The following is a 25,273-nucleotide window of genomic DNA, read 5'->3' as shown; positions in this document are numbered from 1 at the left end:
GACAGTAACAAATCTTTTCTTTTACAATTAGATGTACATCTAAGTAAAACAGATTATCGAAAAATAAAGTATGTAGGTCAGGACTTGTTTCTATCCATTGATTGTTAATTTTTTGTTGATGATTTGCTAATTATTGGATAAGTCTTGCATACATCACCATAGGAAAGTCTGGTTTACTGTAATATTGAGCAATAACATGAATTGTGACCCTGGACCACAAAACCAGTCAGAAGATATTTTGTAAATTACCTACTGTAAATATATCAAAACATATTTTTGATTGGTAATATACATTGCTAAGAACTTCATCTGGACAACTTTAAAGTAAAAAAAAAAAAAAAAAAAAAAAAAAAAAATTGGCACCCTCAGATTACAGATTTTCAAACAGTTGTATCTAGACCAAATATTTTCATACATCAATTGAAAGCTTATTTATTCAGCTTTCAGATGATGCATACATATCAGTTAAAAAAAAATACCCCTATCCCTGGTTTTGTGGTCCAGGGTCACAATTTAGAAAATAGATGATTTTTTGCAAAAACAAAAAACATTTTTTGCAGAAAACATTTTTCCTCCATGACGAAGAGAAGCATGTTAGTTTTACTGTCTGTCCAATTTGACAACATTTTTGACTGAGACACGTGTTACTGTAAATAGTGTTACGTCAAAACAGCTGTTCACACATCTCTAAAAGCTAAAATAATGGTTATTTTACAGGTGGAACAGGGGTAAAAGGGACTGTTACTGAAATCATTGCAGAGATTTTTGTGACAATTTTTGCGACAATAATTGCGACAATATTGTCAGGTCACATGACAGCTTGCTAAACATCTATTTCTCTCTGCCTGTCATTTTTCCTCCACCACTCTTTCTCTTTCTGCTCCTGTCTGTCTTAGACTCTGCCTGCCTCTCTCTCTCTCTCTCTCTCTCTCTCTCTCTCTCTCTCTCTCTCTCTCTCTCTCTCTCTCTCTCTCTCTCATATCTGTCAGAGCAGATTATTAAAGGACATTTGTCAAAATGAATTAGTGTGAGTGGAACAAGCATGCAATGCATAAGTGCATTTTCACGCTTTTCACACACACATCATGGTCTGATGAAGGGGATCTACCCTGAAGTCAGCTTATAGCGCACCTACGCACACTAACACACACATACAGTATTCTCTGTCTCACACACACTTACATACACACACACACAGAGCGGAGAAGTGCCTCTGTATGCATGTATTTATTCACATAATGACTTCTTGATGTTTTGACACCCACATACCAGTTCATGATATGTCCATATAACATTTTAATTTGCTTCTGCAACCTCCAAATATTCATTGTATGACAAATATGGGGTTTTCTAATTACCCCAACTCCAATTAAATCTATAAGCTTAACCCTGAAGCACAACATTATTTCTCCCCCGTCACAGTAGGTTTTCTACTCACATACTTATAATTTAAAGAGATAACTGAAGAAAGTAGTAGAATTACTCCATGTGCCTTGTAATAAATCAGACATCCTGAATGAAAAATGAATAACCCAGTGTATTTCTCTTTCATGATTTATGCAAACACATTCATCTCATCACATTAAAAAATGTTGGTTGCACTTTGTACTTACCTAAGAAAGTACAGGGTAGTATAAGGTAACTACATGGGTTCAGGTAGGTGTAAGTGTCATCCTTACATAAAAATACTGATACTTATCAATACAATAGTTTAAAGTTTCAACTAGTCATTGTATTATTTCTTAACCATTGTCCATTTTAAATAAATTACAATTATGTTTATTTTAAAATTTCTTTTGAATTATACATTGCTACATATTCAAAGCTATCAAATAATTTTACTGCTGTCAGAGCTTGTCACGCTGCCAGAGCTCCTCCATATTCTGTTCCCAGATGCAAATTTTGAAATGTCAGTTTATGATATCAATTTCGTTTGTCTTGCACATTTAATTTACTCCTTGTAAAGCAGGGCTTTTTTTGGAACAGCAATGGAACTGTTTAAATTTAAACATTTAAACATTTAAGCGGCATTGTGTGCGATCAGAACTGATCAATGAAAAAGAAGTAGATTTTTAGTAGACTGCAGTTTACAGTTTAGTTTACAAAGTGTACTGTTATTTACAATTAAAAAGAAAATGTATTTGTTTACAGTAAATGCATATTAAATGCAGTTAGTTAAACCTAAATGTTTTATTGACCCTTCTAAGTATGACCTAAGCACATAATTACTTAATAATTATTTCTAATGTCTTTAAAATATACAGGTCCTTCTCAAAAAATTAGCATATTGTGATAAAGTTCATTATTTTCTGTAATGTACTGATAAACATTAGACTTTCATATATTTTAGATTCATTAACACACAACTGAAGTAGTTCAAGCCTTTTATTGTTTTAATATTGATGATTTTGGCATACAGCTCATGAAAACCCAAAATTCCTATGTCAAAAAATTAGCATATTTCATCCGACCAATAAAAGAAAAGTGTTTTTAATATAAAAAAGTCAACCTTCAAATAATTATGCTCAGTTATGCACTCAATACTTGGTCGGGAATCCTTTTGCAGAAATGACTGCTTCAATGCGGCGTGGCATGAAGGCAATCAGCCTGTGGCACTGCTGAGGTGTTATGGAGGCCCAGGATGCTTCGATAGCGGCCTTAAGCTCATCCAGAGTGTTGGGTCTTGCGTCTCTCAACTTTCTCTTCACAATATCCCACAGATTCTCTATGGGGTTCAGGTCAGGAGAGTTGGCAGGCCAATTGAGCACAGTAATACCATGGTCAGTAAACCATTTACCAGTGGTTTTGGCACTGTGAGCAGGTGCCAGGTCGTGCTGAAAAATGAAATCTTCATCTCCATAAAGCTTTTCAGCAGATGGAAGCATGAAGTGCTCCAAAATCTCCTGATAGCTAGCTGCATTGACCCTGCCCTTGATAAAACACAGTGGACCAACACCAGCAGCTGACATGGCACCCCAGACCATCACTGACTGTAGGTACTTGATACTGGACTTCAGGCATTTTGGCATTTCCCTCTCCCCAGTCTTCCTCCAGACTCTGGCACCTTGATTTCCGAATGACATGCAAAATTTGCTTTCATCCGAAAAAAGTACTTTGGACCACTGAGCAACAGTCCGGTGCTGCTTCTCTGTAGCCCAGGTCAGGCGCTTCTGCCGCTGTTTCTGGTTCAAAAGTGGCTTGACCTGGGGAATGCAGCTCCAGACTCAGTCCACTGCTTCCGCAGGTCCCCCAAGGTCTGGAATCGGTCCTTCTCCACAATCTTCCTCAGGGTCCGGTCACCTCTTCTCGTTGTGCAGTGTTTTCTGCCACACTTTTTCCTTCCCACAGACTTCCCACTGAGGTGCCTTGATACAGCACTCTGGGAACAGCCTATTTGTTCAGAAATTTCTTTCTGTGTCTTACCCTCTTGCTTGAGGGTGTCAATGATGGCCTTCTGGACAGCAGTCAGGTCGGCAGTCTTACCCATGATTGCGGTTTTGAGTAATGAACCAGGCTGGGAGTTTTTAAAAGCCTCAGGAATCTTTTGCAGGTGTTTAGAGTTAATTAGTTGATTCAGATGATTAGGTTAATAGCTCGTTTAGAGAACCTTTTTATGATATGCTAATTTTTTGAGATAGGAATTTTGGGTTTTCATGAGCTGTATGCCAAAATCATCAATATTAAAACAATAAAAGGCTTGAACTACTTCAGTTGTGTGTTAATGAATCTAAAATATATGAAAGTCTAATGTTTATCAGTACATTACAGAAAATAATGAACTTTATCACAATATGCTAATTTTTTGAGAAGGACCTGTATATTAAGTGTCTTAAAGAAACATACACTCTATAAAAAAGGGTGCTTTAAAAGGTTCTACACAGCGATACCATAGCAGAACAATTTTTGGTTCCACGACGAACCATTCAGTCAAAGGTTCTTTAAAGAACCATCTCTTTTTTACCTTTTTATAATCTGAAGAACCTTCTTTCGCCACAAAGAACCTTTTGTGAAACAGAAAGGTTCTTCAGATGTTAAAGGTTCTTTATGAATCCATTTAGACAAAAAAGGTTCTTCTATTGCCTCGTGAAGCACCTTTATTTTTAAGAGAGTAGTCATTAAAATGTGGCATTTCATTTAATTAATATTATATTATCTGCATTTAAAAATATATTTTCAATATTTGAAGTACACTACAACTGAACATTCAAACAGTGTGTTTTTGCACATCCTTTCGTGCAAAAAGTGTTGGAATGAAATAGCATTGGAATATAATTTCTGTGCTCATATGACACGTTTTCTCCCGATCATCGCCTCTTTTTAACATGTTCATACAAAGAGGGCAAAGATTAGAGAAAATTAGGAAAGGATAGACTATAGAGATGCCATCTGATTTTCAGAGACCTCAAGGGGCTGTATCGAATCCCCCAGTCAAAAAGTCACATGACATCGACATCATCACTATGATGCATACACACTTTCACAATATTACATCTGCCTTTGTTCACAAAGACACATTCCAGCTGAATAATTGACTTAATTTTCTGTCATTCTGACTTACATTCACACACAAGGCTCACACACATTTCTGAAATGAATGCTATGAACGCAGCTATGAACGCAAAATATAGCACAAATTTATTATAGTTATTTTGTTAACTAATGTTTTGGTAAAAATGTACTCAAATAATAGACTAACTCAATAATACATTTAGCAAAATAATTTAAAAGAAGTGTTTCAGAACAGCAGTACATTTTTTATCGAGAGAAGACGAGAGGTCAGGACACAATGAAAGGAAATCTCTGTGTGTGTGCACACGTATTCTTCCCATCAGGTCAATCTGTCTGTTAAGTCACAGGCCTGTGAAAAAGGATGACACCCAGCATCTCTCCTCACATGTGCTTCTGACACAAGCTGCCGAACGGGAGACGGGGAAAAAAGAGAAAGAAAGCCTTGTGCATTCACTTTGAAAATTAAGCCCAGCAAGATTCTCACAGAGAACAGCGGCCCAAGCTGCCACTTGTGTTGCCTTTCTATTGACCAGAATAGTCAATGTGCCCTGGATTATAAAGCAATCCCTGCTTCAGTATGACACCTTTCATCCCAGCGTACGCGTGTGAAGCCCAGGAACGAGCTGTCGGCACAGGGGACAATCAAAGTTGTCAGACAGCAGTCTACACGAGCTGACTTCTGCTGAGGAAAGCGGCTTCGTATCTCCTGGCTTTTCCTTATACTTCATCTCTTATTCAGACGCTCTCTGCTCTTTTAAATAAATATGAAATATACTTGAAACTCAGCTCGGTAAGCAGGCAAACGTGATTGTTCCAGTCCGCGATGCCCTGCCCCCATCTCCCCTCTCTTTCCGTTCAGCGCTTGACCAGAGGCGGTTTGAGCTGTCCGTTTGAGACTCGCGTTAGTTCTGTCCACTGTAAAGGGCTTTGGGTTCTTGTATGTGGGTCGCTTTAATCAGGAGATGGTCTGCTGGGCCCGTTTAGTGTGACTAAGACCCAATATCACAGTCGGAAAAGCAGCAAGGGATTTTGTCGACCTAACACAGCGCTGCCCCGAGGTCAAGCTGAAGTTAAAAAGTGGTTCTGCTATTTGAAATAGTGTAATACTTGTGAGAGTACAACACTGAATAGGATGACTGATCTAGGATCTTCTATACTCCCCAGTGAATACATTAAAGACCCAATATACTCACAACAAAGTTTTTTTGTACTTTGCTTAGGGGTAAAAAGAATTTCTAAATAACCAAAAGACCAAGGTTTCCCAGCAGAACATTGCCCAGAGCATCACATTCCCTCCACCGGCTTGTCGTTGTGACACAATGCATCCTAGTGCCATCATTTCCCCAAGTAAATGGTGCACACATACATGGCCATCCATGTGATGTAAAAGAAAACGAGACTCATGGAACCAGGTGACTTCTTCCATCGCCCCAAAGTCCAGTTCCAATACCAGTGTGCTTATTTTAGGTGCTTTCGATGGTTGACAGACACCCTCTTTGGCCCCATATGCAGCAGAGTGCAAGTCTGAAGTCTTCAGCTTGGAGTCCGAGTCAGGTCTGAAGTTTTTACCCTGGAGTCCTAGTCAAGTCTGAAGTCTTTGTCGTTGGAGTCAGTGTCAAGTCTGAAGTCTTTAACCTGGAGTCTGCGTCAAGTCTGAATTCTTTGTCTCTGGAGTCCAAGTCAATTCTGAAGTCTTTAACTTGGAGTCCCGGTCAAGACTGAAGTCTTTGTCGCTGGAGTCCGAACAGAGTCTGAAGTCTTTAACCTGGAGTCTGAGTCAAGTCTGAAGTCTTTAACCTGGAGTCCGAGTTAAGTCTGATGTCTTTGTCACTGGAGTCCGAGTCATGTCTGAAGTCTTTAACTTGGAGACTAACTATAGTTGATTTCTAGGGTGCCCCGCGAGTTTAAACTTAAAAAATTTAAATTCAGCTTCAAAGGGCTCTGAACAATCCCAGCCGAGGATGAAGGGTCTTATTTAGTGAAATGATTAGTTATTTTCTAAAAAAAAGGGCAATATTTATACTTTTCACCCTTAAATGCTCATCTTGTCTAACTCTGCGTGTACCAGGGTAGGTCGAAAAATCGGTAAAACAGCAATGTAGGACGATTTTGAAGTTGGAGGACAAATTGAAATGGGAGTTTTTCAACATACCCTAACTGTCTTGAACCGGAATAAACAGATTACACAGAGCTAGACAAGATGAGCATTTGAGGTTAAAAAGAATATAAATTGATTTTTTTAGAGAATAACTGATGGAGAGAAATCCTGAATCCTGATATGTTTCCTTTGTTCTGGAAGTGAAATTCTCCTTTAATATGTGGCCTCGTTAGGAAATGATTAATGATATTCGTTCCTCGTCTGCTTGAATTTTTCAATAACCTTCTCAATGAATAGGCATTAAAATGGGAAGTAAGGTAAATGACATAAACAGGGAAAAAAAGAAAAGAAAATCAAGAGTACACGAATGCAAGAATATTCTAATAAACATTACTTCATATTTCTTCCTTGTCCAAAAGCCATACAGGTTTAGAACCACATGAGAGTGAAATATTATGATTTTGTATTTTTATATTTGGGTAAACTATCCCTTTAATGGTACTAAGGCTGAATAAGAACAACCTGTGAAAAAGCTTTTTTTCTTTAAGTTTGTTTTACTGGTTTAAATAAAATATTCTGTATTATTCACTGGAACTAATTTAATATGAAAGAAATGTATTGGAGTTTTTCTAATCACATTCAGACCTTACTAAGTTTAGACATGTAAATGTCAATAGCCAGTCTGACTCGACTCGTTCGGTCCATATGTACAAACTGCTCAACAATCCATTCTGTACTCAGCAATTTCCTATACAGCAAAAACACCATCAGTTCCTCTCCAGAGACCTCAAGAGCGACCATCTCTAGCTGACAGTAACCAGAGCACCATACGGTTCTGTTTCTAAAGCACAGATGTTCTATGCAAATCCACTGGAAGGCCGCACAGAGGAGCATATACATGCAGTGTGGCCACAGGCCTGCAGTAAAAGCCCCATGGAGTTTTCTAGAACAGGGCCAAACTAAACACATCGAACCCCCAAATCCACACAAGAGCTCTGGCTTTAGGGGAATTTGTTCATGCAAATATAATCCATTTCCTCTGACAAAACAGCACCACATGGATTGCAGGCTAAACCCCAGACCCAAACCTGAACTCAGATCATGGCCTTCTAATGGGCGCCAATGTTTATTCTGCAGTTTCAAAGGTTTGAAGAGACATCTGACATCTGTGCAACGTATTACTTATTGTTATATTATTAATATAACATTACTGTAACATTTCTTAGAACAACACTGAGCAGTTCATGCCCTTCATTTTCTGAGTTACAGATTTGAGGCCTTTGAGGCAAATTTGAAGTTTTAGACATGAAAGTGTGTTAAGACGCCTTTTAAAAGAGTTTTTAATGCCTTTAACACAGAAGTTTTTGAAAAATGATTAAGACTGCACACTGTACTTGTACAATCAATGATATCAGATTGGAGGTAGTTACCAGTGGCATGATACGCTAATCTAAAACTATTTTACCCAGCATTTTACTTTTAAAAATAGTATTTTTTTACAGAAATAATACACTTTAATATGATATACTGGCATTTTCTGGCATTTAAATGCAGGTTATTAACAATTAAATAAAAATGTATTATAAAAAGAATAATAAATGCAGTTAGTTACTTCTATTGTCTTTTAAATATGATTAAAATGTACTGCCAAATTCTGAGCATAAACTAAAGCACTGTTAAGACTACATGCAATTTGAAACTGTAGGTCATGCATTCGTGTATGTAAACATTCCCGGATTTTTCTCCATATAGTGGAGTTAAATGGTTCCCAAAGGGTTGAAGGTCCAAATTGCAGTTTCAATGCATCTTCAAAGGTCTCTATTCGATCCCAGCGGAGGAATAAGGGACTTATCTAGTGATAAGTCATTTTCTTTAAAAAAAAATTATATATATATTAGGGGTGGGCATAGATTAATTTTTTTAATCTAGATTAATCTAGATTAAAATGGCTAATTTGAATTCTACTGAAGGCATTCAGAATATGTGTGCTACCCAAATAATGACTTAAAGTCTTTGAGAATGGATCATAAAGCTCATAAAGCTGTTCTATGATAATTTGTTGATGAAAATAAATTATGTTCAATTAGATGTACTTGTGTTTACTAACTAACTAACAATGAAATTATTTTTTCTACCTATTAGATTGTGTTTTTTTTAACGTCAACACCTACCCAGCCCATTACATGTTACACCGTACTTTTATTTTGACAGGTTGCCGTGAAGTTTCTGTGTCATACAGTATGATATGATGCTAGCTTTCTCAAATGAAACGGTAAAAGTGACACTCACAGCAGTTTGGGAGATTGAGTTTATCTGTTCATGTGAGATGAAAATGCCAAAAATTACCGGGAGCGTCACGTGTGTTTCAGTATGCGTGTAGTAACAGCTCGTCTCCATCATTCATACATACAGCTAGGCAAACGGAACATATCGGATTCATATTAAAACGTTTTTTTTGCATTTCAGTTTTCACATACACTAGTCCATATCGCGATTTGAATTAAGTGACTGACCAACATTTGATTTATGAATCCAAAAAACGACGAATTTACGTGGCATTTCCCTATAGTAGATTCGGTTTTTATGAATGGAGGACGACGCGATCCCGTCTGTGTTTTGGCGGAGGAGACTTAAACGCGCGACCATATCCTATAGTCTTTGGTATACATCCGCGTTAAACTATCAAGGTGAAAGTCATCATAGCTTGCGTAGTTTAGACCCAGCTCCCAACCCAAATTTGAGAATAGATTAACGGCGATATTTTTTTTATCGCGCGATAAGAGTTTCACGTTAACGCAGCACGTTAACGCAGATAACGGCCCACCACTAATATATATGTGACCCCCACATGGTGTTCAGTTTACAGGATTATTGAACTGATTGTATATATATTGTATTTATGATGTAAATATGCTCATTTCTATGTATTTATATAACTTTATTGTCATGAATGTATATATTAAGGAAAACAAAGTTGCATTTTCTAAACACTAAGTGGCAGTTGAGAGAAGAGTTGCCATGGCGACTACGGCGCATCTTCAGTCAACAAAGAAGACTGCTTAACTGAAGGCAAACTCTTGTCTCTCTCCTTCTTTATTGCAAAAAAGGTTAGTAAAATGATCAAATGTCAAGAAAAACAGCTACTATTCACATTCTTTACTGTCCAATGAATGTGTTTTCAGTTAGATATGTATTTTATTAGTAATTTTAGAACAGTTGTCATGCCATAGGGTTCACTTGTGTTTTACATGTTATTGACTTTGAAGTGGTAAAGTTTATGAGTAACTGTACATAAAGTAAGCATTTCAATGTATTTAAGAGTTTATTTTAATGTTAAAGTTATAAAATGTCAGTTAGTGTGTACAAAAAATGGTATGGGTACAGATTACCAGACATGTTATTACGTACCTTTTTACTTACCTGAATCCAGTCTGCTATGTGAGTTGTGGGAAACATTTATAGGATTTTGTTACCTTGTTTAACTGTTTGTTTGCTGCCAATGAGTACTTGTATATACTTATACATCTTTTCCTAATGTGGAGTACTGTGTGTTGAAGTTTCATGAATGTTCATGTCTATTAAAAGTCAACAAAGAAGACTGCTTAACTGAAGGCAAACTCTTGTCTCTCTCCTTCTTTATTGCAAAAAAGACTATTCTCATCTGTTGAGTGGACTCCCAGAGCGGGGTCTGCAACAGATTTGTGGGGGCTCGTCCGGGATCAACTTCGTACAATGCAGTGAAGCTGATCCAGAGATTTCTGAACCGTGGGACCAGAGACGTGGTGGTACTGGAGCCGTGGCGCCGGTGATCGCCAGGTCTACAGAGACGTCGAGTTGCAGAACGTGTGAAAGTGGTGAAAAGGACGGCTGACTCTATCTTGGGAATCTGACTGAGACAAAAGGGACTGCGGGAAGTGTCATCATGGCGGATCGTGCGAGAAGAAGCCTGGTGTGGGACATTAGGAAGTGTTTGATCACGCTGTCTGCTGATGAACTGCTCCGAGTTGCCAAGATCGTTGGTCCAGTACCAGGAAGAGACCAGTCAGAACTAGATCCAGAAGATTCTGAGAGTTGTTTTGATCACATTAATGCCTTCATGTCCAGTGAGTTTTTGCTTGAATCAGAGGACCAAGGTATGAGTGAACTGTTATCGTTACAAGAGACTGTGAATTCTGTTAAACAAATGTGCACAGATGCATACTCACAAGAGATTAACAAAGACATACACACTACATTTAAACCTCAATCACTCAACACTACTGATCCTGTTCAGTCAACATCAACATTCAATGTAATTGGATCAGGGGACATTAGAAAGATCGGAGCTGACACAGATACAGAAGTACAGAGGATGCTTTCTGATTATGAAGAGCTTAGTAGGAAACTTCGTCAATATGTGTCTTCACCCACACAACATATACAAACTAGTGAGACAACACAACATACAAGTCAACCTGAAGTTGCAAAGCAGTACCACTCTGATAGGGTGTTCCCTATAAGCAGTCTTTCTTACATTCCACACAGGGAATTTAAGATACATGGGGGTCAAATTGGGGATCACACATCAGATATTACCTATAACAATGTTTGTAGGCAAATAGATAATGGTGTAAAAGAGAACTTCAGTGATGCGGAAATAGTCAGAGGGGTACTACGGATTATAAAGCCAGGGTTTTTCAAGGACATGCTAATGAACAAGGAAGACATGACCATCAGAGAACTTAAGGGGTTTTTACAGTCGCATTTGGGTGACAGAAGTAGCACTGAACTATTTCAGGAGTTAATGTGCACCAAACAAAGTGAACATGAAACACCCCAACAGTTTCTGTACAGGGTCATGGGGCTTAAACAAAAGATACTCTTTGCTGCAAAACAGGCAGGTTCTGACAAGAAATACAACCCAGCAACAGTTCAGGATGTGTTCTTACACACTGTGTACCAAGGCCTAGGACACAAATGCAAAGACATTCGCAGTGAGCTAAAGCCGTTATTGTCTGACAGTAACATAACTGATGATGAATTCCTAAAGCATGTCATGAAGGTTACAAGTGAGGAGAATGAAAGACTTCGAAGACTAGGTGCACCGTCCCGTTCAAAGCCCAGCATGGCGAGTTGTGCCCAACTCAGCGAAGAGCCTGCTACGGAGACAAAAACTGTGAAAGAAACCCTTGAAATGAAAAGGCACAGTGATACTATAAAACAACTTACAGCTAAAATTGATGCACTTACCAGCATGGTGGACACTATGAAACACTCCACATCACCATCACCTAGAAACAACTGTGAGTGTTCAGTTAGCAAGTCTACTTCCCGTCACATAACCCGTCCACGTGGCTGTCCAGAGTGTGTGGAAAGAGGGCTTCAAGGCTGTACTCACTGCTTCATTTGTGGTCAAGAAGGACATCGTGCTGTTGGATGTCTGCGGAAACAACAAGGACAGGGAAACGAGAAGTATCCACAACCAACAGAGTCAAGCATAAAAAGAGCCACCTGCACAAAACACACTTATCAAAAACAGGAATTCAAAGCATCGGTTAATAAAGAGGAAACCAAGACACTTACCGATATTCCACACAGAACACCAAATGATTCAATAATCAAGCTGATAGGAAGTAAAGCGTTGACACACTGTAATTTAAATGGTTTACCAGTAAGGGCACTACTGGACACTGGTGCACAAGTCAGTATAATAGACCACAAATGGAAGGAGCAGTACTTACCAGATGTTGAAGTGAGACCACTTAGTGAACTCCTGGGGTATCATGACAACTTAGAGGTCTATGCAGAGAGCCAATCCCATTTGATGGCTGGGCGATCATAACTGTAACGCTATTAGAAAATGATGATGCTACTCTGTCCATTAATGTTCCTTTCCTGGTGAGCAGACTACAGACTGAAAGGCCATTATTGGGGTTCAACGTAGTGGAGGAATTAATACAAGAACAACCTGAACGTCTAATGCCGACACTCGTCTCCTTACTCGCTGGAGCCATTGACGTACCCAATGCAAAAGCACGGTCCCTGATCAACGCTGTACAAACTAATGATCAAGCCTGTAATGATAATCGCCTGAAAGTGGGCCGATATGATGTGGTCATCTGTGCAGGACAAATGGTCTGGGTGAAGTGCAGAGTCCCACAGAACATGACACAGTTAAACTCAATGGTTTTGTTTGAACCTCAGGAAGACAATGTAGCTCTGGCACGTCTAGACATTGGTGAGGGCCTCCTGGAGATACACTCGAAGACTAGCCCTTATGTGTCTATACCTATTGGGAACAACACTTGGAGTGATGTGACAATACCACGAGGTACAGTAATTGGAACAATACAGTTAATCGACAAAATAGTGGACCTTAAACAATCAAATAAAGCAACACACACTGCAATGATTCAAACTGCTGCCACTGCAGAAGATAAGGTGAATTCTCCATTGTGGCATCCACCCATTGATCTAAAACATCTAAATGAGAGACAGCAAGGAATCGTCAAGAGAATGCTGTATGAGGAGTCTGGAGCATTTAGCAGAGACACAGATGACATGGGGTGTATACCAAGCTTACAAATGCAGATAAACCTAAAGGATGACATCCCAGTTCAACGAGCTTATTCATCGGTACCAAAGCCTTTGTTTAATGAAGTGAAAAGTTATATACAAGACCCCTTAGCGAAAGGATGGATAGTTAAATCAAAGTCTCCATTTGCTGCTCCTGTGGTCTGTGTCCGAAAGAAGGATGGCAACCTGCGGCTTTGTGTTGATTATCGCCTTCTAAACAAAAAGACAGTCCCAGACAGACATCCATTACCCAGGATCCAAGACTTGATTGATACTCTCGGAGGTCACTCCTGGTTCAGCATCTTAGACCAGGGTAAAGCATACCATCAAGGTTTCATTGCAGAAGGATCTAGGCACATGACAGCCTTTATCACTCCTTGGGGACTATATGAGTGGGTCAGATTACCCTTTGGCTTGTCAAATGCACCAGCAGCATTTCAACGCAGCATGGAAGAAATGCTTGACTCTCTGAGGGATGAATGTTGCATACCTTATCTGGACGATATACTATGCTATGCAAAGTCCTTTGAGGAACATGTGGAAAGCACACGTAGAGTTCTTAGGGCCCTCCAACATCATGGCGTCAAGTTGAAACCTGAGAAATGTGAGTTATTTCGCAGTGAAGTCCGGTATGTTGGACGCCTGATATCAGCTGAAGGGGTGCGAATAGATCCTAAAGACTTGGAAGCTGTTCGATCGCTTACAAATAAGACACCCCACACTGTTGGTGATGTAAGGAGACTACTAGGCTTCCTTAGTTATTATCGTGGTTACATTCAGGACTTCTCCAGAGTTGCAAAGCCATTATATGAGCTGCTACAGGCAAAACCTGATACTCCTAGTGGTCTGCATAGTCAGAGGAAGGTCAAAGGTCCACAAGTTCCATCCAGAAATCCCGTGGAATGGACTAACAACCATCAGAAAATTCTGGAAGAGTTAATCAGCATGTTAGTAAGCCCACCAGTGCTGGCTTACCCGGATTTTAACTTACCATTTACGCTCCACACTGATGCATCTGAGAGGGGTCTGGGAGCTATCCTCTACCAACGTCAAGATGGAAAGTTAAGGGTCATTGGCTATGGTTCCAGAACGCTGACTGCAGCTGAAAGGAATTATAGACTACATAGTGGAAAGCTTGAATTCTTGGCGCTAAAGTGGGCAGTGTGTGAGAAGTTCAGGGACTACTTGTTCTATGCTCCACATTTTACCGTATACACTGATAACAACCCCCTGACCTATGTCATGAGTACAGCAAAACTCAATGCTGTGGGACATCGCTGGGTAGGAGAACTGTCTGACTTTCGGTTTGATGTCAAGTACCGTCCAGGAAAAGCTAACATTGATGCAGACACACTTTCTCGCATCCCCCTGGATATGGAAGCATATGAGGCAGAGTGTACCGAGCAGTTATCCTCAGAAGCAGTGCAGGCAACATGGCAGGGAAACCATGCTGCTAAACAGAAAGATGTGGCTTGGATTGCTGCCCTTCATGTGTCTTCTGTGAAGGATGAACAACTCTTGCATAGCACATGGATACCAACAATAAGTCAAGATGAGCTGATCAGGGCTCAAGAGGAAGACTCAGTAATCTCTCAAGTAATGAAGTGGAAGAATGAGAACATCACACTTACTAATGAGGTGAGAGGAGAGGTGACAGGGGTTAGCAAAAAGCTCTTGTATGAGTGGAACAAGTTATGCCTGGAGGGAGGACTTCTATACCGACGGACAGGGGAGAGGAAGCAGCTCGTCCTTCCTAACGAGTACAAACAATTAGTGTTGGAGCACCTTCATGACAAGATGGGGCATGTGGGCACTGAGCGGGTGCTGAATCTAGTGAGAGAGAGGTTTTATTGGCCTTACATGAAGAAGGAAGTGGAGGAGTATGTTACTAAGAGGTGCCCATGTATAAAGCAGAAAAAACCTTCTGTTCATGTTCGTGCACCTATGGGCAGCATAACATCACACTCACCAATGGAACTGGTATGTGTTGACTACTTGCACCTGGAGCCAAGTCGTGGAGGTTACGAATATATCCTTGTAGTCATGGATCACTTCACAAGGTTTGCCCAAGCCTACCCTACCAAAAACAAGTCAGGACGGACTGCTGCTGAGTGCCTTTTCAATGATTATATTCCACGATTTGGTTACCCTGCCAAGTTGCATCATGACCAGGGCCGAGAGTTTGAAAATGAGCTCTTCCGTACACTTCAACAGTTTTCTGGAATCGGCCATTCACGAACATCACCGTACCATCCTCAAAGTAATCCAGTAGAAAGGTTCAACCGAACTCTCTTACAGATGTTGAGGACTCTGGCAGACAAAGAAAAGGAAAGGTGGAAAGAACACCTACCACGAGTCGTGCATGCATACAACTGCACTAGGCATGAGTCCACTGGGTATTCCCCTTTCTATTTGTTATATGGTCGAAATCCTCACCTTCCAGTAGACCTAATCTTTGGTCTTGTGGAGAAAGCAGACGAGGTCACACATAAAGGGTATGCTGACCAATGGGCAACCAGAATGGCTGAAGCATACCGAATTGCAGAGGAGCACAGCCGACAATCTAGTGCTAGGGGTAAAGAACAGTATGATCGGAAAGCAAGAGGAGTCATTCTGAAGCCAGGGGACAGGGTACTTGTCCGAAACCTTGGAGCACAGGGAGGACCTGGGAAGCTGAGATCCTACTGGGAAAAGACAATTTATGTGGTGAAAGAACAGGTGTCAGACAACCCTGTATATGTAATTTGTCCAGAGAACGGAGGTAACAGAAAGACCAGAACGTTACATCGGAACCTACTTTACCTGGTGAACGACTTACCTGTGGAGGCTCCACTGGAGTCACTGTGTTCAAAGAAACCTGCAAAAGAAAGAAATGCACATGTACAGACAAGCAAACACTCTAAACACAAAGGAAGAAGAAACTTTATCAGAGACAGTGACACAACAGACTCAGATGAGGATGGTGACTTGGGAGGATATTGGTTGAGAGTCCCAGTCAGTTTAACTGAACCTGGGAGAGATGATCCACCTGAGCAAGTACCTGCAATAGAACAGTTTGGTCAAGTGCAAAAAAGAGACAGTCAAAACCAAGTACCATTCAGGAAGAAACAAAGAACACTATGGAGACATGATTCACCTGAACAAGTGCCTGAGCGAGTGCCTGCAAGAGAACTACTCAGTCAAGTGCAAAGAAATGAACCCATACTTGATCATTACCCACTTGCTATTCACCATGAAAATGGTGCAAATAGTGTGCATGCTATACCTGAAGAGATGTCAGATGTAGTAGTTGAAAGCCCAGACCTGGATGATCTAGTTGAAATTAGGCGATCTACCAGAGATAGGAGACCAAGACAGACGTTCATGTATGAGGCATTAGGTCAGCCAAGATCACAGTCACATACAACAGTTAACACTATAGGTTTTTATGGGTCACCAGCTAGACAAGGGGGCTATACATCATATTATCCTACACCAACATACTTACCTCCATACTACATTCCTCCAGGTGAACCTTTCATGCCATGCCAGACATTCACACCATATACTTACCCTGTATGTGTATATTGAGACTAATGGTGTTCAAAGACATTGGGAGATACTATCTTCTTTGTCTGGGAGAGTGTGACCCCCACATGGTGTTCAGTTTACAGGATTATTGAACTGATTGTATATATATTGTATTTATGATGTAAATATGCTCATTTCTATGTATTTATATAACTTTATTGTCATGAATGTATATATTAAGGAAAACAAAGTTGCATTTTCTAAACACTAAGTGGCAGTTGAGAGAAGAGTTGCCATGGCGACTACGGCGCATCTTCAGTCAACAAAGAAGACTGCTTAACTGAAGGCAAACTCTTGTCTCTCTCCTTCTTTATTGCAAAAAAGGTTAGTAAAATGATCAAATGTCAAGGAAAACAGCTACTATTCACATTCTTTACTGTCCAATGAATGTGTTTTCAGTTAGATATGTATTTTATTAGTAATTTTAGAACAGTTGTCATGCCATAGGGTTCACTTGTGTTTTACATGTTATTGACTTTGAAGTGGTAAAGTTTATGAGTAACTGTACATAAAGTAAGCATTTCAATGTATTTAAGAGTTTATTTTAATGTTAAAGTTATAAAATGTCAGTTAGTGTGTACAAAAAATGGTATGGGTACAGATTACCAGACATGTTATTACGTACCTTTTTACTTACCTGAATCCAGTCTGCTATGTGAGTTGTGGGAAACATTTATAGGATTTTGTTACCTTGTTTAACTGTTTGTTTGCTGCCAATGAGTACTTGTATATACTTATACATCTTTTCCTAATGTGGAGTACTGTGTGTTGAAGTTTCATGAATGTTCATGTGTATTAAAAGTCAACAAAGAAGACTGCTTAACTGAAGGCAAACTCTTGTCTCTCTCCTTCTTTATTGCAAAAAAGACTATTCTCATCTGTTGAGTGGACTCCCAGAGCGGGGTCTGCAACATATATATATACATACACACACTCACACTTACAGTATGTACACTTTTTAACATCAAATGCAAATTTTATTCTGGAAGTGAATTAATTCATTACAATATGCCTTACAGTAACATTTTAATGAATTAATTCAGTGCACATTTTACAAGTCCACTTAAGTGAGTTAAGAAACATAGTCATGAAAGCTCACTTTCTTTAAGTACATTTAAGTGGCCTTTTACTTAATATATCATCTGCAAGTGCAGTTATTTTTTTTAAATTCAGTATACATTCAGTACAATTAACCACACTTCTTTTTCTCAAGGGTTTTGCTAATCCTTCATGATGATTATGCATGTATCTTTATGAGCTCATATTAATTGAGAGACTAAATGGAATATTAAAAATGTAATATCAAAATTTGCACTCCAGGGGCATTTTAAATGAAAACTAAAACTAGTGATGTTAAAAAGGTGATTTAAAAGTAAAAAAAAAAAAAAAAAAAGTGACTGATAACATATAAATTTTTCCTTATACATTCACTAATATAATCCTAAATTGGTGTTAATAAAAAACACAAAGCATCAACTAACCATGAATATGTAAAGAAGTTAAGAGTTTACAATTGTAAAATTATGAAGCTGACAACTCAGGATTTATCAGTAACTCAATATACAATAAAACAACCTAGGACTATAAACTGACTGTTATAGATTATGATTTTCATAAATGGACCTCTACAGTGCTTTCGCAAAATCATTTCTTCAGCACAGGTCTTTATCATGCTTTCATTTTACAGCATGCACATATGCTGCAAACATCACTGACTTCAGAACAGCTTGTACAATCAACATAAACCCGCTCTGTGATTGAGACGTGGTTGAATCATCAAGCCTGACCCCTACTGGTCTGAACTCACCCTGCACTCTGATCAGGAACATGAACTTCACGAAGTCACCAAGGACAAACAGATTAAATCAGGTTCTGGCCGAATTTTGGAGATAACAGCAAAAAGCAGAGAACAATGAAAATATATGCTAATTAAACCCACCAGGTATTTTGCCCAGCAGATTAAAATGATCAGGTGATTTAAGTAATGATGACTTTGGCTACACTCTCATAAATAAAGGTTCAGTGATTCTTTGTAGCATTTTAGATTCATCAAAGACCTTTTTTTTTTTTTTATCTACACTCTTAAAAATAAAGGTGCTTTAAAGGGTTCTTCAAGCGATGCCATAGAAGAACCATTTTTGGTTCCACAAAGAGCCATTCAGACAAAGGTTCTTTAAAGAACCATCTCTTTCTTGCCTTTTAATAATTTGAAGAACCTTCTTTTGCACAAAGAACCTTTTGTGAAACAAAAAGGTTCTTTAGAGGTTCTTTGTGGAACCATTTAGACAAAAAAGGTTCTTCTATGACATCGTAAAGCACCTTTATTTTTAAGAGTGTTTTGGATTGGATGGCTTGTTTTTATTTATTTAGTTATACATCTAATTTATATTATATTATAAATCTAATTTATAATAAAATGTATATTATATTATATTAAAAATATTATCATTCTACCATTCAAGATTTTTAAACGATTTTTTCTTGTATTTTTTAATCTCTTATGCTTATCATGACTGCATTTGTTTGATTAAAACAACCGTAATATTGTTAAATATTATTACAATTTTATTATTACAATAAATACTATTTTCTTTTTGAGTATATTTTGAAAATAATTTATTCCTGTGATGCAAGGCTGAATTTTCAGCAGATTCGGTGTTCATTTTTAGTATATCTATATTAAAAACAGTTGTGCTGGCCTTAAAAAAAAAAACATGATATAAATGAATAAATAATTTTTAAAAATGAATGAATTGACGAAATTGTATGGTAGTTTATGGTTCAATGTGGGTTAAAAACATAGTTCCCTGTCAACAATATGTATTCACATTTTGCTTATTATGTATTTTAATTTAACTTTCAGAATCAGGAAGCATTAACATGTATACTCTTAAAAAATAAAGGTGCTTAAAAAGGTTCTTGCCATAGAGGAACCATTTTTGGTTCCATAAAAGCACCTTTATTTTTAAGAGTGTATACTTCAAAACCCACTGAAATAATAAACCATCCATGTCCTTTTTCACACCATTTTCAAAAATCCTGTGATTTGGAATTTAAGGGAAGCAACTTATCTCTCTCTCTACACACACACCTCAAAAGTGACCAATAAAATTCTCCTATTCCATTTAGCAAAGTATCCAACTCTTATTATAAGCTGAACACATTATTTTAAAAACACGGTACTTCAAATCTTTTCATTAAGTTCTGACTAAACACATTCATTAACAGGTAGCCGAAGGCAGCAGCCAACCACATAATGGCTTAACTAAAGAGCCGTATGAAAATACACATTTTATAATTACCCAGCGTGCTCCTATTCACACCTCACTAAGTCTAGTGACCGTCTGGCAACTCTTGGCTGTATTAAGCACCTGGCTGGCAGAACGATAGCAGAGGAAAAGCAGTTTACTGGGCTAAATAGCTGCTTTTCTTCCTCGGGGTATTTGAGAATCTTATCGCTGGAATATCCCAAACTCCAACAGATAGCAGAGAAGCAGCGGGAGCCTAGCGGACAGCTTAGAGGAAATGAAAACACATCCATCCACAGCTCTATCCTTCCTTTCTATTCCACTATTCTTCTGCCTGAGATCAGCCACTCCAGAGATAATGGGGGGAGAGATTTGTATTTATAAAGAAAGAGAGAGAGAAACAGAGAGAGACAAAGAATATGGCCACAGTATCTGAATTCAGCTCACTTATTTGAGTTTGGACGTTCACACAGCACGTTCACACAATCATACTGTAACATCAGTCAGACCAGACATTTTCAACGAGTTCCTGAATTTCCATAAACTCAAAACTCAAACAAACACAATATTGGAAAACCTTTTCACAAATCGGTGTCCCATTATATTTTGAAGCAATGCATTTGGAGAGAGAATTTATATACAGTCAAGCCCAAAATTATTCATACCCCTGGCAAATTCTGACTTAAAGTTACTTTTATTCAACCAGCAAGTTTTTTTTGTTTTTTGTTTTTTTTTTATCGGAAATGACACAGGCTTCTCCCAAAAGATAATAAGACGATGTACAACAAGCATCATTATGGAAAAAAAATATTACTCATCTTTTATTCACATTTGAACAAAAAGTGGCATGCCCAAAATTATTCATAGCCTTCTCAGTAATCAATAGAAAAGCCTTTATTGGCTATTACAGCAATCAAACGCTTCCTATAATTGCACGTCTCCACTGGTATTTTTGCCCATTCATCTTTAACCATGAGCTTCAACACTTTCAGGTTGGAGGGTCTCCTTGCCATCACCCTGATCTTTAGCTCCCTCACAGATTCTCAATTGGATTTAAGTCAGGACTCTGGTTGGGCCACTGCAAAACGTTAATGTTTTTGTCTGCTAACCATTCTTCACCACTTTTGCTGTGTGTTTTGGGTCATTGTCGTGCTGAAATGTCTACTGGTGCCCAAGGCCAAGTTTCTCTGCAGACTGCCTGATGTTGTTGTTGAGAATTTTGATGTATTGCTCCTTTTTCATGGTGCCGTTTACTGTAATTAGGTTCTCTGGTCCAAAAAAACCTAAAACATTAGGTTCCCACCACCATGTATGACAGTGGGGATGGTGTTCTTAGGGTTGAAGGCTTCTCCTTTTTTACGCCGAATGAAGGCTACATCATTGTGGCTAAACAATTAAATTTTTGTTTCATCTGACTATAAAACAGAAGACCAGAAGTCTTCTTTGTCCAGATGAGCATTTGCAAAGGCCAAGCGGGCTTTTGTGTGCCTCATCTGGAGAAGTGGTGTCCTCCTCAGTCTGCGTCCGTGGAACCCAGTGGTGTGCAGTGTCTGTTAGACTGTCTGCCTTGAGATGTTGCCACCAGCAGAGCCCAGATTCATCAGCCCATCATTCCTCTCCTACTATCCTCCTGGCCAGCACAGGTGTCACCTTTGGCTTCCGACCACGTCCACTGAGATTTTTCACAGTGTGGAACGTCTTGTATTTTTTAATAATACTTAATATATTATTTAATAATACTGCACTGTAGCCACTGGAACTTCAAAACATTTAGATATGGTCGTATAGCCCTTTCCTGACTTGTGAGTAGCCACAATACGCAGCCGCAGGTCCTCAGTGAGCTCCTTTGTCTTGACTGTCCACAAACCAACAGCAGAGAGCTTCTGTTTTTCACCTGCTGAGTTGATTAATTAGGATGCTTTTGAACAGCTTGGACTATTTGGAATGGTATAGAACTTAGGATTTTGTCATAGACTGTGACAGTTTGCAAAGGGTATGAATAATTTTGGACATGCCACTTTTTGTTCAAATGTAAATAAAGCTAAGAATTTTTTTTTTTTTTTTCTTTCCAAAATGGTTGAATAAAAGTAACTTTAACCCTTTTTTCTTAAAAGTATCTTATCAAGGATGCATTAAATTGATCAAAAATATTTTTCTACATCAATATATTTTGAAATTTAATTTATTCCTGTGATCATTACTTCAGTTTTCAGTCATATGATCCTTCAGAAATCAATGTAATATGCTGATTTGCTGCTCAAGAAACATTTTTGATTCAGTGTTGAAAACAGCTATGCTGCTTAACATTTTTGTGAAAACGATTGAAAAAGATTTGTGAAAAAGATTATTTGGGGTTATTATAAGGATATTTATTAGGCATTTTTTAGGATTATTAATGAACATTTCAAAAGAACTGCATTTATTTGAAATATTTTATAAATGTTTTTTTGTAACATTTTAAATGTTTTTGCTTTGATAAATCTACAATGCTGTTAACTGAAACCCTGTTTCCCATCTTTAGTGTTTTTATATACTTTTATACTAATTAATTTCATACTAATACATCATACCTATTTAAAGGATTACTCCACTTTCAGAATAAAAATTTCCTGATAATTTACTCACCCCCATGTCATCCAAGATATTCATGTCTTTCTTTCTTCAGTCGCAAATAAATTAAGTGTTCTGAGGAAAACATTCCAGGATTTTTCTCCATATTATGGACTTCAATGGTGCTCAACGGATTGAAGGTTAAAATTGAAGTTTAAGCTTCAAAGGGCCCTAAATGATTCCAGCCGAGGAATTGTATTGAACTGTATTGAACCAGAATACACAGAGTACACATGTGCATCACAGAGCTAGACAAGACGAGCATTTGAGGTTAAAAAGTATTTAAATTGTCATTTTTTTTTAGAAAATAACCAATAATTTTGCCAGATAAGACCCTTATTCCTTAGCTGGGACCATTTAGAGCCCTTTGAAGCTGCACTGAAACTGCATTTTTAACCTTCAATCTGTAGAGCACCATTGAAGTCCACTATATGGAGAATGTTTTTCTCAAAAAAAAAAAAAAAATTATTTGCGACTTAAAAGACAAAGACATGAACATCTTGGATGACAAGGGGATGAGTAAATTATCAGGACATTTTTATTTTGTAGGTGAAGTAATCCTTTAAGAACTTTTTTATTTGTATTTTGTATCCTACAGTTGTGAAAAAATACTTCAGCATATTCACTTAGCAGTTCTGTGGGCCTGAGATTAACCTTTAACATCAAAGCAAACTGACATACTGACAAAAATAATCAATCTTATTACAACTGGTGTCTGGGCTAAAGTGTGAACATCACTTTCAAGTGACTGCTTTATGTTTTACAACAAACACTCAGACTAACAACTGTTAACGTTTTACAATCCACCATCAGGAATTTTAATGTAGCTCTCACTTATTGGCCCTGACCTAGTGACCTCTGGATGGTGAAAATGGGGTGTGAAGCATCTCAAGCAATTGGGACTATTTTAACACCATTACTGCATTTCTATCATGACAACTCTTAGAGGAGTTTAGGATGGTAACGGATATGACAGTGTCAATGTATTTGGTCTTGGCAGAATAGAGTATTTGAGCATTTGTTTTGAGTATTTAAGACATACTGCTGCTGCACAAGTATGATAACCTGTAGCAGATCTATACAGGTGGAGCTGGGGAAGGTGAAGGGTTTCAATGTGTGCAACATGAACTAATCAGCTTGTGCCAAGTAGTTTAACGCTGTGAATATCACCAGTTTGCATTAACGACCCATCAGCCTGCACAATCTAGAGTTTAATGACAGAACTTGGCATTTCCATTAATCTGACACTATGTCTAAAGCCTCTTAGATGGCACAGCAATATCTGTAAAGATAATTCTGGGACAATCAATACTGATTGGCTAGAGGTGACAGAAGGGACATGAACAGCTCACGTGATGAATGTTAAACGATTCTGATACCTGTTTTAGTCAGAGGGCTGGAAAACAGCTGCTGCAGAAGTTTGTTCTCTGACGTTCTCAAAACCACCACAATGTCTGCAGGAAGAGTGTCCCGGTTCTTTTCCAGAAAACCACTGACATTATACAACACCTGACAGAGAGAAATAAGATATTTTAATGTTTTAAGTATTACACACTTTTACTTGTAAAACTCAAGGAAATTCTTATATTTTGATACAACAATACAGACTTCAATACGGTAATGAATTACTGCAGTAGATTTTAATTACATACGGTGGTGTGAAAAAGTGTTGGCTCCCTTCCTGATGTTTTACTTTTTTTGCATGTTTGTCACACTTTAATATTTCAGATCATCAAACAAATTTAGGGTGTACTCACACTAGGCAGTTTGAACCGTGCCCGAGTGCGTTTGACCACCAAAGTGTGGTTCGTTTGACTAGTGTGAGTGTTCCGAACCGTGCCCGGGCGCGGCTCATTTAGCCGTCCCTGGCCCGCTTGGAAGAGGTGGGCCAGAGCACGGTTCAGTTGGACTCGGGCGCGGTTCGCATGCAGTGTGAGCGCTAACTGTGCTGAAGCACGGAACAGGATGCGTGATGTCACGCTTTTGCGAGGTAATCAACGTTTTTGTAGTCCGTAATCAAAGCTGCAAAGTCATTGCTGCACTTCAGCTGGTAATTGAAAATCTCCTCAGATGAGCAGCACGATTGCGTGAAAATTTTCGTGCCACTTAGGCGATAGACCTGTTTAACAGTAGGCGTTGAGAGGGCTGTGGACCACCGCGGACCAAACGATTTAAAATAATTATCCACAAAGTAAACTATTTCACGTTCAGCACGAGCGTTGCTCTTCCTGTTTATCCTGAAACCATCGCAACATAATTACGTAAGCGTGCTCCGGCACGAATGCTGAAACCCTATGTGAGTGCAGGCCAGAGGGGGAGTGGGGAGGGGGGACAATCGTACTCGGGCCCGGTTCAGGGCAACCGTGCCTAGTGTGAGTACACCCTTAAATATTAATCAAAGATAACACAAGTAAACACAACATGCAGTTTTTGAATGAAGTTTTTTTATTATGAAGCGAAAACAAAATCCAAACCCACATGGCCCTGTTTAACCCTCTGGGCCTCTTCATTTAGGGGTCACACTTGGCTCCCTCGCGGTCAAAAGTGACCGAAGCCTTAAAAAGTAACTTTTTTTTCTTCAGGAAAATCAATGAAATACATTTTTGTTCAATAATATTTTGTGATTATTATTTAGAATTTTGCGAAGTTTTTATGAATCTATGCAATATTTATACAATTTTAA

The 25,273-nt window shown here is 38.5% G+C and overlaps 1 protein-coding gene across 1 annotated transcript in view; it reads right to left on the bottom strand.

Annotated features, from left to right (window-relative positions):
* Nucleotides 1-25,273, bottom strand: part of myo3b (myosin IIIB) — a 141,752-nt gene that overhangs the window by 57,282 nt on the left and 59,197 nt on the right. The window contains exon 23 of the mRNA XM_073845037.1: nt 23,970-24,099. Within this exon, the coding sequence (XP_073701138.1) occupies nt 23,970-24,099 (130 nt within the window). The remainder of the gene's footprint in view (nt 1-23,969; nt 24,100-25,273) is intronic.

This window comes from Garra rufa, chromosome 8 (genome assembly GCF_049309525.1).
Source record: "Garra rufa chromosome 8, GarRuf1.0, whole genome shotgun sequence".
In the NCBI taxonomy this organism is placed as follows: Eukaryota; Metazoa; Chordata; class Actinopteri; order Cypriniformes; family Cyprinidae; genus Garra; species Garra rufa.
Note: the sequence above shows the minus strand (reverse complement) of the source record. Positions and strands in the feature narration are given on the sequence as shown.